Here is a 19469-nt window from a genome sequence, read left to right on the forward strand (position 1 = left end):
TGCAAACCTGATGCAGTATTTATGCATTTTAATTCCGTAGAGAAACACAAGGCTCTTTGCATTATGCCTAGAAAGCCAAATTAAAAGAATTACCTTCAATGTGGTCATTGTGTGGGGATTTTAAAACTTCAAGTGCAAATAAATGTTTGCCTGCTTGTCAGATCTGCATTCAAAACACCTCCTTTATTTCCTCAGAACCCAACTGACTTATCTTTCTCCTTTTCCTACTAAACAGGGCTTCCAGCATCCATGCTGTGGCCCCATAGGCTCATATGTTTTAATACTTGTCCCCAGCTAAAGGAGAGCTCAAGGTGGGTTCTGAATAGTAAAAGTGAGTCACTGGAGGTGTCTCTGAGGGCCCATAGCCCTGATCCACTGTCTGTCTGCTCTGTGCTGCCTAACCAGGAATGGAGCATGACTAGCTGCCTCATGCTCCTGCTGCACTGCCTTCCCATCATCATGGGTTATGCATTTTCAAATTGTGAATGATTGTTCTTCCCCCCTTAAGTGATTTGTCAGGTATTTGATCACAGCAAGAAAACTGCTAGTACAGCGACATACTTATGTTTGATGTCATCTACAGCATTCAAGAGCTCTGAATAGTAGATGCTGGAAACAGTCCCTAATCTCAGATGGACAACCAAAGTTTTCCAGACACTGCCTATTCTCTGGGACACTCTCCTCTGCACACAAAACCACTGTTCTAGATCAAATGATACATGACATCACAGTCCCTGCAGGATGCTGCTCACTTTATGGACTAGGTTGGAAGTGATGCTCAGTAAATATTTGTCCTATGAATACAGAGTAAGGTGGTGCCTAGGCAGTGCAGTGCACTGTTGGGATAGTAAATGCTCATCAACTGAGCTCAGTTTCACATAAGATCTTAGGAATCCTATATCTGTTTTGGATTTAGGATTTATTTTCTAGCATTTGGTTGAGACAGAAAGAGAAGAAAATCTTCTAGAAGGGTAGATTTCATTTGAACTCTGGCTCATAAACTTCTAATGAGACATAAAGAAAAAGAATCAGTATTTCTCTTTTCTTGCTTTTTCCTTTTTTGCTACCAATGATTCTTAAAATGTGTTCCATATACAGAACAGAGGAGAAGGAGAGAAAGGGCAAGAAAAAAAAAGAACAAAGGGAAAAGTGAGCGAGATAAACCAATTTATGAAAAAATTAATTCAAATCATCTTTTTAAAGGACACATGTCTTCCAACTTGAACACAGCCCAAAGAATTACTAAATTAAAAGTAATTGGCACTTTCCTTCAATATAATATTACAATTTATCTAACTGAGACAGAAAGATAGGAGAGAAAATGCTGAGAAATAAATCACAAAAAGGAAAAGAAAAAGGTTGAATTTTGTTAATTGCTTCCAGGTTAAGATATCACAAGATAAAAGACACCACAGTGGGACAGATCTCTATAGAATGATGTAGTTGTCAGTTTCCATCAAGGGGGCAAGTGTGCAGGAGCTGAAAGTACAGAATCTAGATATGGAATCAAAAAATGGGATCTGGCGTCCCCCCTTTGAAGCAAATTACCTTGAGTTTGAGTTCTCCTGCGAACAGAACCTGAGACAAACATTCAAGAGTGGGAAGGAGTCTACTTGGGGTCACACGCTACCACACTGCACATGGTACCTGGCAAGGCATCCCGTGAAACACTCGGTGAGGGAGGGAGAAGGTGGAAGAAGGAGACAGGGAACTAGAATGGGAAATGCCATCAGCCACCTGCCTCTGAGGGGAACCTGAGCCTTGTTCTCATGAAACTCTAGGGGTGAATATAGAGACTAAACATCACAATTGGGAAAATATCTCCTTTTGCCTAAGCCATTGACTTCCTGTTCTTTTCATTTGTAAAGAATGCTGAAAGCTATGGTATTCTCTGCTAACGCAAACCCTCTATTTTTAACCGTGCTTCATGTTCTGAATGCTATTTCTGGTAACTGTGAAGTTGAGTTTTAATCTGATGAGCAGTGTACCCTGCTCTAAGGTTAAGAGCTACTTACTCTGTGAGCTTTGGGTCTCTATGAACTTCTTGATCAAAGCATCAGTAGTTTGTGTGTAGAGGCTCAGAGCATATCTCAGGGAATGAAGGTCTGGGCTTTTCTCCAGAAAATTCTTCTTCAGACCATTTCCTCCAGCATGGAAATATTGCTAAAAAGGAGAAAAGGAAAGTTATATGAGCAAAGAACTTAGGAGTAAACACTGGGGGAAGGAATTTATTACTCTAATAGTGGAGTTTAAAATAATTCCATTAGCTAAATTGTCAGGTAAGTACATAGAAAGAGTGTACCATTTGTCCGATGCTAAGTTATCATGAGCTAACTTAGGTTCAAGACAGATCTATAGAGGCCTAAGCTGTTTTCTTTTTATTCAAAATGTCAGTTATATAAATGGAATCTTGAAGGGACAGTGGTTAGAATCCTTGCTTCAGTGAGCATGATCAACTTGATTATTCATTTCTGTTTCCAAAGGATAATGAAAGTCACTAACACTTCATAATGAAGGTAGACCCTGTTACATATTTTATAGATACTTCTTTCAAATTCTAGACCAGTCATCCACCACCCTACCCTGTTCACTCTTTAATAATGCTACTGTGCAGGTATGAGCCAACTTGATGTAGCACAGGGCTCCCTGGAAACTTACAACATCTAACTTATTTTTCTATGCTCTTGCCACCCAGAAAATTCAAAATGTCTCAGTTTTTACACACAATAAAGTAGCTATCTACTCATTGACCATTACTGTTGACAATGAAGGATGTTAGCATTCTTCATATTGTGCTGTGGTATGCACAGGCATCTTTCTAAAAGTTGGAAAGTCTAGAAGTAGGTGTTAGAACTATAGACATTATGTATTGGTACAAGATATTTATAATATTCCATTAAGTTGAGGTGAATGATTCTCTTTCACTCCCTTCCTATACTGACAATGCTAGATTTGGAACCTAAGCCCTCTTTGGTGACTATGGTCCCCTGGTATCTGTAATTGTCAACATTTTCAGTATATATAATGTTCCCCAATGTTAACAGAATATTTGAGGATGGGTTCTTAACCACTGAGATATCTTTCTAGCCCCTGTTGTATACTTTGATCTTATAAAATGTTGAAACACTTTGTATATGGATAGTATTTGTTGAAGACTAGAAGCCTGAAATTAATTTGAATATTGATGGGTAAAAACTATATGATAGTTTCTTCAACATGACAGGACATTTGAGGATAAAAACTATTAAATGGAAATACCAGGGGATGAAGGTTCAGCTTGGTTTTGCCTCTGTATCACCTTGGGGCAGAGCCCTCTGGGGGTCTGTTTCTATGATGAAGCAGAGGGCCATTTGAAGAGATGGCTGGAGCCAAGAACAAGAGAGAACTCTGGAGAGGCAGACATTCTCTAGTCAGTGTTTCTCACATGAGCTCCAGTCTGCTCAAATCTGTGCACAACTTCTAGAAGACTATAATAAAAGGAAGGGTCACCAAAGATAATAAAATGATATTTTACCATGTCTCAGGAAAATTGGGTAAAAAAAAAAAGATTTGTTGGACATTCTGTCTGCAATATCCATCAGGTCATATTCCTTTTCTGTTGTCTTTGATCTATTCTTAAATATATGATTATAGAAAATGACTAATACTATGAATACTTCTACATATGTAAGAGCAAACTAATTACTTCTATCTAAATACAGGCGGTCACCGTTCTGTACCCAAACCTTTTTGATTTATTAGTTTGACTTTCCTCCTGCTTCTATGCATTTCATTCTTGGAATCTTACCAGGAAGGAATTGCAACACTGTGCTGGTTTGTACACTAGATAATGAGTTAAAAGACATTTTGGACATGTTTTTTTATAATGGTACCACTATGTTGTCTTCCAGAAACTACTCTGTTAAGTAGTCACATGGGTGACTGCTTTTATGAGGTCAACCACAGCTCCTAGTGTATTACTTGGGAAGCAAGGGCCATGGGTCTGGATAACCTCAGTGGTACAATCTGTATTCTTGCCTATTTTTTCCTCCCTCTCTTAGGAAAAATTCACTAAATTTCTACCATAAACTAGACTTTATGTTATGTTCCAAGAATATAACACAGCATGGGTACTATGTTTTCTCTGAAACAGATTATTAATTTAATGAGGAAATATAACCAGAATGTAAAACAAGTCACCAACAGTATGTTATAGCTGTAAAAATTGTTTGAGTAGACTTGAAGGCCCATTAAGAGACATCCTTTTCCTTCTGGTCAAAATAATGGACCCTACTTCTGGGTGGATACAATGGCTTGTTTCCCCTCTTAAGAGTCAATCAAGTTGTGCTTGGTCTATGGACCATGCCATAGGAAGGCTAGTTTTCTCTAAGTTATGCTGAAGAGGTAGGAGGAATAATTATCTCTTTACTGAGAGAAGCATTTTTCTTTACTAGAATCCCTGCTCTCTATAAAGTTGATAGAGAGTTGCTATTAGGTTTTGTTGGATCTGTCTTTCTGAATCCTAATCCAGAAATCCTTAACTTTCCTTCTTCTTACCTTCTGTATCTCTCTTTTGGATGCTGGCCAGAGCTTAAGTACACTTTCTCTGGTATTTTGGACTTTTATTACTCTTTCTTTGAAGTTCTCCTCCCTACTGTGTGGCTACCTGTCTGCCTTGTGGCTGACCTTTATGCCAAGTTAACTCAAATGGCAAAGCTTTGTGTCTTCCTTTTCTTTATCTTCATCTCTAAAATTGTCTTGGATCTTCAAAAAAGTTATTTGATAATATACCCAACAGAGGGGAGCAAATGACTCTACTGTGGAGGAGGTCAATAAAAGCTTCTGAGGAAATTCTAAAGGAATGATATATCTATTCCTTAGGACTGCTAGTTTTTATGTTTGAGACTAAGTCTCACGTAGTTCAGGATGTGCTTGAACTCAACATGTGGCTGAGGATGACTTTGAACTTCTCATCCTCCTGCTTCCACCTCCAGAGTACTTGGATTATAAGTGTGCTACTTGTTTATGCTTTGCTGGAGGTAGAACCCAGGACCTCCTGTGTGCTAAGTAAGCACTCTATCAACTGAACCACAACCCCAGGCCTGTAGTGCTATTTTTTTTTAACTTCAGCAGCCACTAGATAATCCACAGCCATGAGCTAGACAGTGGACAATCATACTACATCTCCACCAGGAACCCTGGGAGTTTCACATTGTCTAACAGGAACTGGGAGACCTGATGGTTCTTACACTATGCTTCCCCCTTACATTATAAATAATGTCTGCCATTTTTCCCCTATTTTCAATTCTAAATCATACTCCTTAGAATAAACACATCGCCTTGAGGCAGAGAAAGTCCTAGAAAAGCAAAGAGAGACCACAGACTCAGAGAGGCAGAAAGCTTATTGACATAGTCAAGGGCTTGGGACTTGGTAAAGACATCTATTTAACCCTCTATTAATAATAGTCCTGGTTCCCATAAACCATCTATGTTGCATATCTTTGGGAACAGTTCTGAGGATGCAAATGTCCCAAGGAATAGGATTTTGGAAATCTGGGAAAGAGCAACATGACCATACTTGACATGATTGAGAGATTTTTAAATGCCTAGAAGTGTCCATGGAGGAAGGGAATAAGAATTAAAGTATGAAGATATCAGACATGTGTTCATCCTTGAACCCTTTATAATAAGTCTATGGGAAGACATGTTTTTCTGATAAGGCATTATTCTGTAGAACTAGAGGGATTGGGAGTGCTAATCAAGAAAAAAAATAGAAATAAGCTCTGGGCTTGTTCCTAAGGATAGCCAGAGTCTTCCTGGGGTTTTCAGTGATGCTCAACTGACTTCTTCCTTTTGGCTAGTCTTGTTAAGAATTCTATTAAGGGCCAGGCAGGCAGGGCATTTGGAGAGGAGATTGAATGGGGCAAAAATGATGGCTTTGTTTTCAGAGAGCACTTTGTAGTAGGGGATGCTGCCAGACTGGAGTCTTGGATAGATGGTAATGCTGTCAGGGAGAACACAAGCCATGAGGTGCAGGGAACAGAAACAGCCAGAGAGACAAACAACATAGCCACTGGCTTCAGAGCCAGCGAAGAAAACGCTGTCTGTGCTTCCAGAAGTACAGACTCCTGAGACACACTTTTATACAAGCCTTTCACTCCTAGTTAGAGCTGGGTGGCAGAACCAAGGGAAAGAAATCAAGAGGAAGAGGCCACGGTTACATCATGGACCTTGACACTCAAGAGATTTCGCATAGTCTGGACCCTTTGCCAGCCCTGAAGGAACAAGAGAGTGGGATGTGCATTTGGCTGAGGCTCAAAGAACATCTGTGAGAGAGTGAAAGCCTTAAGTCTTAAACAAATGCCAGCGTCCACAGCTCAGCACAGTTCAGTTCTCCTTTCATTACGGTGAATTCCATGCCAGAAGGAAATTGCACACCACAGGGGAATTACATGCTGGAGGAAAATTCGAAAATACGAGGTTTTGAAGCTTTCTGGAGGTTCCCCCCCATGCATGTAGAAGTAGATTCTTTTCTGTTGATTACAAACCAAAGACAGAGGGTCGGTTGCCTCCTCCTGTCTGACCAGCCACATAACCAAAGACCCCACCCCCACCCCTCATACAACTTGGCCTCTTAAGATCCTCTATTCGCACTGGAACAAATTGGGAAAGATGATTAAAAGAAGTCAAGGCAAGTTATTAAACAAAAAATTCAAATTCTCTGTTGGGGCACTATGGGAAAGTTGGCTGTTTATAAGAGCTATGGATGCCAGCTAGGTTCCATGCTTCCTATGCCTGGCCCTGTGATGGCTGATGCTCTACCATGTACTTTGGATAACACAGGAAGAAAGCATACTTGTTAAGTATGTCCTTAAAGTTGAGACAAAGCTCAAGGTTATCAGATGGATGACGATGGTGTCAGCAAAGTCGTGAGACTCTGGAAGGATAAGTCTGCATTTACCAAATGAAATGGCAGAAAGATCATGGCTAGACCTCTATTCATAAACCTCTGGGCTAGCCTAGGATGCTTCTCCCTCTTGTCCCCAGGCTCATTGCAAGTCGTGGTGCCTCTCCCTTTATCTTGTCACCCACATTGGTCTTTCATGTTTTGTCGCTGTATAACCCTCTTCAGGACGGCCCTAATCTATGACTAGCTGAAACTGGTCTCTGACTTGATCTTGAACTTTGCAATCTATTTTGTACATTTCTATAAGATGCTATGCTGAAATGATACTTTCAGGAAGTCATATTTTCAGGTCATCAATGACCCCTCTTTTATAAATATGCCAAAAACACACAATGACTTGACTCTCGACCCAGACATGTAATGTTACCCAATCCCACTTTACACTGCATCAATATGCCAACTCCCAGCAAAGTCCAGCATCGGCCTCCAAGTGATCTACCCTGGGCCCCAGACTCCTGCCTTATGCCCTTCCTATGGCATATCCTTTCTTCCGATATATGTTTATGCTGCGAGTTTCCCTGACATAAAACGCCCAATCAACCCTCTGACCTCCCATACAGCCTTCCAGATCGTGGCAGCTCTCCCAAAACTTCTGGCCTCTCCTGGTTGAGATTCTTTCTTATAAATCTTGACTTCTATCTTTCTCTTTCAAAGAAGATTTTATTTTACTTATGAGCGAGTGTGTCTGCCTGTGTATACATGAAGGGGCACTGGAGCCCTTCAAAATGGAGTTATAGATGTTCATAAGCAACCAATGTGGGTGCTGGGATCCAAACTCAGAGCCTCTTGAAGAGAGAGGTGCTCCTAACCACAGAGCTATTTCCTCAGGTCCCTCACCACTCTTTGCCTTGCTCTTCAATTGGTAATTGAACCACCTGCCCCACCTCTTACACTGTTGTAAGTTAACACCCACCCACATTTAGTTTTCAATATACCTCTCTTGTCTTTTAATCTAGACCAGACATTCCCTCAGGGAAGGAACAGGAGTGCTTCCCAAAGGGGCATTTCTGGGAGGAGTTAATGGACTCCACTGGTTTGTGCTCTTATAGGGACAATGTGCTGTGATGACTAGGAAATCAGAAGGCCAGTGGCCTGGACGCTAGGACCCTGAACCACTGCCTGGGAAAAGAATCAGACTTGATAGGAGCTTTACTGGGAAAGGATGGGAACACTGTAGAATGTGTGGGACCCCTGGCATTCATGATTAAAAAAGTGAACTTTCACTCCTCAGGAGATATGAGTTAACATGTATGAAGAGTATGTGCCGTGAGCCTTTTAGTGAGCACCCACTTAGTCTCTTACTGACCCTCCAGGCAGCAGTGGGTGGGTGGGACCATTACACGTGAGTCACCTACTATCCTGATGGGATACTTGCCAGTGACAGGGTTTCCTTCATGACTCCAAGAATTTTATTTGTATGCACCTTCCTAAGTCATCCTCCAACAAAGTCTTTCATCTCAGACTACTTAAAACTGCGGCTTCACTAATGCCAGGTGGGCGTATCTATGCTATCTGACTAGAAGCTTTATCTTAAACATAGCTGGACACCCCCCACCCCATCCCTGTTTTCAGAAACTGCAGAAAGCAAAGCACTCCAGACCTGGCTATGATTTGTGGGAAGAAAATCATACTGCCAAATATAAAATCAGGAAAAATATTGTCTGAATGCTGAGCAAACCATTTTCATAATCCTGATAAAAATCCTGTGACCCCTTCTGACTCTTCACTGTTGATCACTCACAGTCTGTTTTTCCTCAGGTACTGGAACATGCGAATGTGTGTGTGTGTGTGTGTGTGTGTGTGTGTGTGTGTGTGTGTGTGTGTGTTAACAAGTCTGCAAGGAGAGTTCCCTTTTTAGTTCCATGTACTATTTTGGTTGCAAATCCTCATCATCACAGTTTTGATTTAAAACTGGAATATACATTTGGCAAACTCACATAGATAACTCACTATGCAGACTTATATATGAGCTTTGCCTCCCTTTAATCCATAGAGGTCTTTTAAAGACACCACTTGATAGTCTAAGGATAGTTTCTACACATCCTGATTCCTCTTGTATGCATCAGATCAGAATTGCTGACCTCCCTGTCTTTTAGAGTTTCCCTTTTCCCGACAAATTGAAGTTGAGATTCTTGACTTCAGTGTTTAAACCTGGGCATCCTAGTCTCAATCTAGAGTCCCTTTCTTGCTTCGTGACACTTGGCCAACTGTGGTCTCTCCTTCATCCCGACTGCCCGAGGGATTCAGGTGGGCGACACAGCCTCTATCACCACTTACACCTTTTCTCTCAGACCTGAGACATTACTTCTCTCAGTTTACTCTCTTCAGTTCCTAAATCCTCCAGCATCTCTCCTGTGAGAGCGTTATCATAGACATCTAGAGAGAACTCATTCCCTACCCTTTCTGTGTCTCTCTGGACTTGGACCAAGCACTTCTGTTTCTTGATTATTGATATTTTTGTTCCTAATGCAAAGACCCTTGGTCTCCACTTACTTCTTCATATTCACTATCCTTTCTATATACAGTGAGTTCTCAGGTAATGACTTTTGAATTCCAATGCTGCAGACAAGGTAGGTTATTTTATTCTTCCCATAAGCAGCTGAATTTTAAACAATGCACGAACTATGTAATGTCCGAAAACTGTGCAATGATAAAAAGAAGATGCTGAGAAGTTGTTACTGAAATTGGATAAGGGAGAAGAGTAATGGATGGAATTTCAGAGGTGTGCAATGTCATTCAAAACCCATCCTTAGCTATCTTGGTGGATCTTGAATACAAATAATAGTGTTACCTAGGACAGGGGAAAAAGGGAATAGAAATTTGTTCAGTCTACATGCAGGACATTTATGAGAATCAGATGAGGCAAAGCACACACACACAAAAGACTTGGCAAATGCCCACACCAGTTGGGTCTGTCTTCTACAAACTCCACAGCATTATCTTCAACATTCTTTTCCCATCCTCTGCTTATTGGACTTAATTGACCTAAAGAAGGATGAAGGGTCATCCCTGTGGCAGCCTTTAGGAGTCAGCCCAGTGGCACCTGCTGCTTTGTTTAAGAACACCTTCTCCTGCGGCTCAGTTGTCTTGTAGTGTTCTCTGACTGGGATCTACACAATCATGGAAGCATTAGTGCTTGGAGTTACAGCTTGGGAAAAACAATAGAATTCAGGTAAAAACTTAGGCAGATAGGTAGATTACTAGGTCAGGAGAATCTCCTAGCAGGCACAGTGGTCCTAACAGGGTGATTCCTAGAGAAAGAATTGGCATCACAGAAATTAGGGATGAGTGGAAGTGGGAGTCACAGGCTCTAGAGGACCAGAGTCAGACTCCAGTTCTGAAGAGCGATGATGATTTGGAAACAGCTAACAGGGTCATGGGCAACAGGTAGGAGGTTTGTTCCCAAAGAACCCACAAGTGCCATGTGGCTAAGACTGAATTCAAGATTTACACTGATCACAGGTGCTAGGATAGTTGAGGCATGGAGATGTAGATAGAAAGGATTCATCTGAGGACTGAGGTTGTCTTACAGTTTGGGGGAGAATTCAGTCTACAGGTGGTGGGCATGTGGTCCCAGCCAGGATAATTAGAAGATGATGGTTAGAGGCAGGAGTCAGATTGATCAATACATTGATCGACACTCACTATTTCTACAAGACACATTCCATTTTTCTCACCCAAAAGTACGATTTCTAGCAAAATCCAGGAGGGGGCTGAACTCAAATCCTACAATTTTCTTTTCTTTTCAGAATACATTCTATCATGTTTACTTCTTTCTAGTACTAATTTCTTGTATATAGCCAAGAGTACTCCCATGACTCCACACATCAGTCAATTCTTGTTCAAATTTTTGAAAACTTGCAGAAAAAAATCAGTTTTGAATTTTTTTCTGTTGTCACGCTTCCACATCATGTTATAACACCAGGTGAAGGGAAGGTGATCCCCAGGACAGTGAGGTGGGGTGATCAAAGGAGCCAAGAGCTCTTCACTGTACCAGATATGCTATATGATCAATGCTTTTTTCAATGAGGAGTGGAATCAGTAGACATAGTTTAGGAAGTAAATTTACTTTTCTAACCCTTTAATAAATACAACACACACACCACACTCTTTTTTACACGTACACCTAAACCACACATGTGTAGTCTCTCTTTCATACACCCCCGACTCTCTCTTACATACAACACACATACACAACACATACCTACATAACCAGACCCCCCCCCCACATACAGCACAACACATTCACACACACATTCATACACACACAAGTTATTTGGAAAGAAAACACATTGAGATCCATATACATTTAACTCTCGCTATAATACTTCTTGTCAGTTGTTTGCTATGTGGGAATAATGCTTGGAGTACAAGACTTCTGGGTTTTCAGTGGAATACAAAATGAAAATTTATTGTATTACTAAGACAGAGTAGAAGGTTGGTTTTTAAAAATGATTTCTACAACCATAGAAATCCTAAGTACAAAGTATGCTAATCTAAAATTCTCCTGAACCATCTGTTTAACTCTATTGGCAGGGGTGTGGGTACATATTTTTCTCTGAGAACATATGTGATGATATAAGTTTCATTCACATTTTCTAGAGAGACACAGAGCAAGAAATATAAAATGAAAGTGTGTTATGGATGAAGGAAGGGAGATGAATGAGCTGGAGCTAGTCATGCCTGGAATGCATCCAATTGGCTAGCTCCTGATCACAGCTGGGACAGTTGCACAGTAGCGATCTTACTGTGGAGAGATGGAGGTGCCCTGAGTGACTATCCATGGATACTATATCCTACCTTGATGGTGGCCAAGACCACTTCCATTATTGCACATTGTCTTGGTGTCAGCCCCTTGGCATCTTCTCGAATCATGTGCTCCTGGAGGATAGGTGGAAAATTGCTTAGAAGGTGACAGATGTATTTATCTGGTCTCCTTCAAACAAAACCTGTACACTTCCCACATACAAACATTTAAAATAGCTTCTCCGGGGGCTGGAGAGGTAGCTCAGTGTCTAATGCACTTGCAGAGGACCTGGGTTCTGTTCCTGGCACCTACATGGCAGCTCACAACCATCTAATTCCAGTTCCAGGGGACCTTGTACCTCTGAAAGCATTGTATGCACATGGTACTCTTATATACATAAAGGGAAAACATTCATACATACAAAAAATAAGAAATAAACCTTGGCCATTTTGTCACATTTTTATAAATATCCATTTATCAAAGGAAAGCTAAGCTGCCTGATTAAAAATGGAACTCTGGCAGAGGTGTACCATTATTTACATTCTAAGTTAATGTTAAATAATGAGATAAAGTAACCTGAAAACTGTGCCCTGAAGGCTTTTCACATTAATTCCTTGATTTGTGTTCTATCCCTTTGAAAAACTCAGGACAGCGAGGGGATTAAGGAGGCCAAGTTCAGCTCCCCAGTCATCATGGATACAGTGTGCTCTAAGTCTAACATCCAGTTCATTCTCTTTCCCCATCCTCCTGATGGTTGTCCCTTACTGGGAAGAGCCTCAAAGAATAAATCAAATTGGGCAGTAGAGCCATTTTAATATTTTATAGTCATTTTAATACTTTAGGCTGATTTTAAGGTTCTAACTAGATTTTCCTAATTGTTTGCTGTGATATGTCTCAAGACATTATTCAAAGATTATTTGTAAAAATTATGGTAGGAAGTTAGAGAAAATAATAACTCCAAGAATTTCTAAGAGAAAAATTTAAAGAGTCCTGCTGCCATGCATTGATACGATCTTCTAGGACTGTGGCATTCTATTTAGCACTGCTCAGTATACTTATCAATGCATGTGTTTGCCAATATGTTAATAATAATATGTTAGATACTAACAAATAAAATATGTTGTTTCTACAAAGCTGTAAGTATTGCCAGAAATAGCTCATTTAAATAAAGGTGTCTCTGACTACCCAAGTAAGAGGTTTGAGATTAACCTACAATTTCAGGCATATCTTATTAAGTTTTTGATTTGTATTAGTAGTTTAAAAAGATTGGGAGACATTTGATTTTATTGTTATGTCAAGTAAATCTGATCCTATTAAGTAGCAATGCCAACCTAACATAACAAATACATAAAAGTCTGAGAGGATAAAGTAACAAAAGCATGTGTCAGTTATTCAATAAATACCTAGTAGTTTAATTTTAAATCATATAGATTAGAAAAGAAATCAAGAAAAATTGTACTGGGAACTAATACAGAAAATCAGCAAATATAGGAAAACAATTATTTCCTGGTTCCATTTTTCTTGACTTTGGGTTCTTTTAAATGAAATAGTTACCCATCTACATCTATTTCTCAATGGAATTCTGAAATTATCCAACAGTATGGTTTTTTCTGCTAGTATCATTCCAGTTGGATTTACTTTTAAACTAACATCTTAAAAATATAAGTAGCTTAAATTATTTTTTGAAGGAAATGATACCCTAGTAAATATTGGAGTGATTAGCTTTGTTATGTGTGAAGTTCTTCCTGTTAGCTGTAGTTTTGTTGTTTTGCAAAAGACTGTAGACGAGCTATAGAAAGGCCAGTAACAGAGCAGTAAGACATGGGACCGAGTTCCACTCATTGTTATAGTTCTTCATGTTACCTCAATGTTGATGTAATAATTCTTATCTTCTTTGGTAATTAATTAAGAGTATTCACCAAAATGCAAATGATTGGGGGCCAACAAAGGGTTTGTTATCTATTCTATGCACTCTATCTTCCCATCCAGAAGACACACAGCCTCTCTGGGGATGCAATCCACATTTTAAACAAAGTAGATAAGGTTTAGACAGGTCCACTGCATTTCCAGCTTAGGGTCTGGTATATGAGTTGAGCTAACTTACCCATACCATTTCTCAAGCCAAAAATACTAGGGAAGACATTTCCTCAGAACCAGTGAAGTCATACATCAGTAGACTTTAACTGGGATTCCCAACACAGAGTTGGGAAGGTGGGTTTTTTTTTTTTTTTTTTTTTTAAATGTTGTTGATTTTGTTTCATTTTTACGAGATCTGAAGTTCAAAGGATATTAGAGCAAAGATAGGTATCTAATTATCAAAAAGAAGTTTTGCTCAGGTGACCCATCAATTAGAGAAGTGTAGAGCTGAGAGATGGTGAGTTACAAGGTTGTGGGACATGGTTAGAATCACTGATCAAGTAGTCATGGGAACCAGATTCATCTTGGTCCATCAGATCTCACATAACAACTTCACTCTCTGTTTATACTACATGGTCTTTCTATCACTTGAAGCAAACAGAGCTAATATAACATTCTACTTGGAAAACAGAAACTTGGGTAACAGAGTGTGTTCAAAATACATAGAAGCTGGACAACACATGGTTAGGGAAATTTCTTTTGTAATGAGATTTAAACTGTTTCATCTTCATGGTTTTATATGAGAAACTTTAGCTTCCTATTAATCTATTTTTCAAGGTAGTGTCCAGAAATCCCAGTGTGCTAAATAAAAGTGATAAAGGAGAGAAAACCAATATTCCAAACAACAGCTTAGCATTGGCATCTACTTTACATATTCTGTCCTAACCATTCACAGCACAGAGCTCTTGTGGGAAGTAATTTTAAGTGTTGTTTATGTCTTTTTAAGATGTAATGTAGATGATAACATCAGGATACTGAAATTATAAGCATGTGCTTTATACCAGTTAATAATTACGCAAGCTGATTATCTTTTCTTGGCGTTGTGATATAAAAACAATACCCATGATGCTTATCTCTGAGCTACGAGCTGGAGGCAATGTGGGAGGTGCTCACCACAATTCTAAGGATCAAGTGTTAAAGTTTTCTGAGTTTTAAAAATAGTACATTTATAAACTGGGAAGCTAAGTGTTTAGCTTATGGGACATAGTTTAGAAAAAAATTAAACCCACTTTCCATTTCTGGAGCTCATCTTGAACTGTAGAGATGTTTGTATCCTACAGATATTCAAAAGCTTATGAATTCCAAGTGATAATTAAGGGCAAGAATATTTTGTAAATATATTCTCACTTGTAATGGAGAGGTGAACATATTTGAGAGTTTAAGGTCTTTTTTGATGAATTTCATTCTTTTTTTATTGTGTTTCTTGACTTCAAGACTTTTACAGGTTTTGCTGGCTCTATGCAGAATTACATTTTGCCTTTATTCAAAGCATGTTCAATGTAGTAAAGCAAATAATTCCTCTTACTTGCTTCCAAAATTATAATTTAAAAAGTTATTTATTTTTACTTTATATGTATGTATGTCTGTGTACTACATATATGCAGTGCTTTTAGGGGCCAGAAGAGGACATCATATTCCCCAGACCTGGAGTTACAGGTAAGTGTGAACCACCTTAAGGGTGCTGAGAATTGAATCCAGGTCCTCTGCAAGAGCATCTAGTGCTTTTAACTATCAAGTCATTTCTCCAATCTTAAAAGTTAGAAACTTTTTTAAAATGTAATTTATTTATTTTACAACTTGACCACAGCCTCCCCTCTTTCTTCCCCTCCATCCCTCCTCGATCCACCCCTCCTCCATATTCACTCAGAAAGGGGCAGGTCTCCCATGGACTTCGGCAAAGCATGGCATGTCAAGCTGCCAAAAGACCAAGCACCTTCCCCTGTATTCAGGCTGGGCAAGGCAATCCAGCATGAGGAATAGGTTCCCGAAAGCCAGCCAAAGCACCAGGGACAGTCCTGTTCTCATTGCCAGGAGTCGCTCAACAGACCAAGCTACTCAACTGTCATATACATGCAGAGGGCTAGGTCGGTACCGTGCAGGCTTCCTGATTGTTGGTTCAGGCTCTGAGTTCCCATGAGTCAGGCAAGCCTTTTTTTGGGGGAGGGGTTTCCTATGATGTCTCTGACCCCACTGGCTCCTACAATCCCTCCTCCCTCTCTTAAAGCAAATGTATGGTCACCGATGGGCATGCTTTCATCCTGCTATGCTAGGAGGAGGGCAGCATTTGCAGAACCATAGTTAGGTCATTCACTTCAGACCAACCAGTTTCCTCAAGCTTCTTACCTTCAGTTTGGATAACTGACCGAGATCTTTAGCTGCAATGAAAATCATCTGAGGCCCCTGGAAACACAGAGAAAAAGAAAAGGAGGGTCAGGTCACCAGATCCTCAGTAGTGGAGTTCACGATTAAAGTAGAGTCTTTTTTAAAATTCCCATTATGGTATTTTGGGTTTTATGTCAGATGTGCATAATGGATCTATTCTAAAGACAGAACAAGAGATTATCTGGCAAGGCTGGCAGCATGCCAATCAGCATTGTGTCCCACTTTTGAGTGTGCTAAGTCTGGCTTATGGAACCAGTTGCAGCACAGGTAATCAGTTTAATGAAGCAGATGAATAAAACTTTAACTATTTTCTACAGAGGCACTCCCTCATCCTACCCCCCAGAATATATGTGTATATAATCTTAAGACATAGGCTGCAGAAAGTAGGGATGTTCTTCCTGAAATGGTGTGGCATCTGCCAGAGACCTCCCCAAATCCTTCCTAACTCCAGATTCCCCTAGAACATCAGGGTCCTGGAATAAACAGACAACAACAACAACTAATATGGACGTTATTGGATTAGCACATCCAGAGCAGTGGCAGGTCTGCTGGTATTTGTGACTGGAAAGCTACCCAGTTTGGCCAAATTCACTAGCAGCTGGGAATAAAGTCCCAGTGAGGAAATAGGCTGTTCTTAATTATCCTCTATATACTTTTCCCATTGCAGAGTTCATGGTCACAGGGGACAGGAACCATCACTCAATTTATTTCTGTTGCTGTTATTTTTCTGCTGTTCTGTTTATTTTCAGTGTGATGTGTAGTGCCTAGAACATATTAGTTAGAAGCCTCAATGCTATCTGGTCACAGATGACAGAATGAAACAGTTTCACCCTTGCAGACGTCAGTGCTGGGGAGCCTTGAGATCATCATATACTTGTCCAGGAAAGACTTTGTCTAGAAAATGAAATGCTCCATATGGTGTTTCTAATGTAACATCATGTGTACATTCTCAAAAACCCAATAGTATTAAAAATTGCACAGTGTAGCGGCCCTCGTGCAGAAAGTAACAGCAAACACGATAACCTGAACCCAAGCAAATTTTCACCAAAGAGCCATTAAAAATAACCGTGGGCCAGTGAGATAGTTCAGTACATAAAGGCAGTTGTCTTCATACCTGATGATCCAAGTCTGATTCCCATGAACTTACATAATGGAGGAGAGAACTAACTCCCCCAAACTGTCTTTTGATTCCACAAAGGCACACACAGATACAATGAATAGATTTTTTTTTTTTAATGTTACTTTAAGAGATGACTTGGACAAGTTGAAGTGTGTGTGATAGCTGCTTTGGGGGTGGATAATTAAAATGTAAAATAAACCAACAAACATCCAAGTCCAGTTGTGGGCTTGGCTGCAGCTAAGGCTGTATGTGTGAAGTGGTTCTCTAAGCATACTGGAGGATAGTCTGCCATACATTGGCTCCCTTCTGGGGGCATCCTTCTACATGGAGGGGCCTCCATATCTGGTTCTCTTTGTCCAGCAGCTACACTGAGAGATTCTCCCACATTTCTGCTTATGGGAAATGTATATAACACCACCCCACTGTTATCACTCCCCTGCTGACCAAGACCATCAAAACTATTTGCATTGTGGCATTATTAAATATACTAGTTATTAGAGCAATATTCATATGTGTTTTGGCCGTCCACAGATGTAGGCTCTAAATGAAGAAACTATACATTCATGGCTAGGAGTTAAGTCAACAAAAACATCTTTATGTACATCTCAGCCTACCTTATAAGAAAATATTTTTTGCATATATACCATTATTGGATGCCTAAGGACCAAGCATGCATGATTAATGGTGTTGACGTGTGTTTTAGTGTACTTTATAATCACTCATTATTTGCATCCATTTATCTTCCTTAGTCACACATACAAAAAAATCAATTACCCCAAACGCGAGCTCAATTTTTTTTTATTTTTTATTTTTATTGCTTGGTTCAGTGTGTGTGAACTGAAAAGCCTGCCCTGCGTGGTCACCTGATCATTGTCCAGCTCTACTGCTGACTGATCTTTCTGGTTTCTTTTTTTGTTTTCCTGTGCGTGATACAATCAAGCCCTTCAAATCCACAGACCACCATCTCCTCTATTAACCTCCAAGCGGGGAGGCAACAGTCGAAAATTGAAAGGAGAGGTGAAAAAAATTCAATATGTCTGCACTGGACAGACTTTCTTTTTTAAGCTGTAACATTTAAGAAGCACAGTGGCTAGCTGTATTTGAACCCCAGCCTGTTCTCTGTGGATATTAAATTTTATATATATATATATATATATAATATTATATAGTAAGTACTGTTCTTATTATATTAAATATAAATTAAAATACATAACTAGATAGCCTTACAAATTAAAGTTATGCCTGCCCTCCTTCCCTCCCTCCCTCGAACTCACTATGTAGCCAAGGATGACCTTGAACTTCTGATCCTCCTGTGTCTGCCTCCACAGAGCTAGAATTAGAGGTGTGTCCCACTGCACCCAAACTCATGCAGAGCTGGGGACAGAACCCAGGGCTCTGTACATACTCGGCAAGTGCTCTACCAAGTGAGCCACATCTCCAGACCCCTTGATTTATTTTTTTATTAAGAGATTAAGTTTAAAATGACAATTAAATATGAATTTAGATAGCTACTTTCATTTTAAAATTGGTTTAGATAGAAAAATGTTCTTTGATCAAGCATTGTTAAAAATTTATAGACCAAGAAAAAACCTTCTCCAAAAGGATTTAATTTATATTCATCTGGACCAAAACTATTCATCTGAATGAAAGGCTATCAGATAGGATGCTGAGTGTGTGGTGGCACACTGTAGGTACTTACTGTTTGGTCTGTCAGTGGAGGGAGAACAATCTGCTTCTCTATCTTGTTAAGAACTAGCTTCCAGAGTTCCTTCAGAACTCGCTTCAGGACTGTTTTCTCACAGATTTTTGCTGAAAGACTTAATCTGAAACAAGATTAGATGCACATTCGTTCTTGAGTCTCACCCATGTACCAGGCTACAAGGTCGATGAGATATCGACAGTCGCCACTGACATTGAAATCTTTCAACAGGCCCCTTACTGCTTTCAAAAACTGGATCTCATTTATGGGAAAATATTATATATTTATGTAATTATGTAAAATGTATAATATATAATTTTACATAGTGTATAAATATATTTAGTCATGTTATACATTGCATTATTCTGTTTATCTGGTGGAAAATTGAACCAGAAAAAAAATCATTGCATCTGTTTTCCTACAAGTAAAACATTTCCTTTTTACTGATGAAAAAAATCTTCATTGTGTGTGTTTCCATGTGTGTCAAATATTCGTCCTCTATTCATCTGTTGCCAGACACCTAGGCTGGTCCTATAACTTGGCTGTGATGGATGGTGCTATAACAAATACAGATACATACATGTCCCTCTGGCATGCTGACTAGGAATCTCTCAGTATGTTCTGAAACAGGTATAGCTGGATCACATGCAAATATACT

General features: G+C 39.6%; 1 protein-coding gene across 5 annotated transcripts in view; it reads right to left on the minus strand.

Moving 5' to 3' along the window:
- Positions 1–19469, minus strand: part of Unc13c (unc-13 homolog C) — a 427893-nt gene that overhangs the window by 30865 nt on the left and 377559 nt on the right. For all 5 annotated transcript variants that reach the window (XM_036192012.1, XM_036192007.1, XM_036192008.1 and 2 more), the window contains 4 exons: positions 18812–18935; positions 15954–16010; positions 11747–11827; positions 2016–2163 (listed from right to left, as the gene is read on the minus strand). In XM_036192012.1, coding sequence (XP_036047905.1) covers positions 2016–2163; positions 11747–11827; positions 15954–16010; positions 18812–18935 — 410 coding nt within the window. The remainder of the gene's footprint in view (positions 1–2015; positions 2164–11746; positions 11828–15953; positions 16011–18811; positions 18936–19469) is intronic.

This window comes from Onychomys torridus, chromosome 7 (genome assembly GCF_903995425.1).
Source record: "Onychomys torridus chromosome 7, mOncTor1.1, whole genome shotgun sequence".
Lineage (NCBI taxonomy): Eukaryota > Metazoa > Chordata > Mammalia > Rodentia > Cricetidae > Onychomys > Onychomys torridus.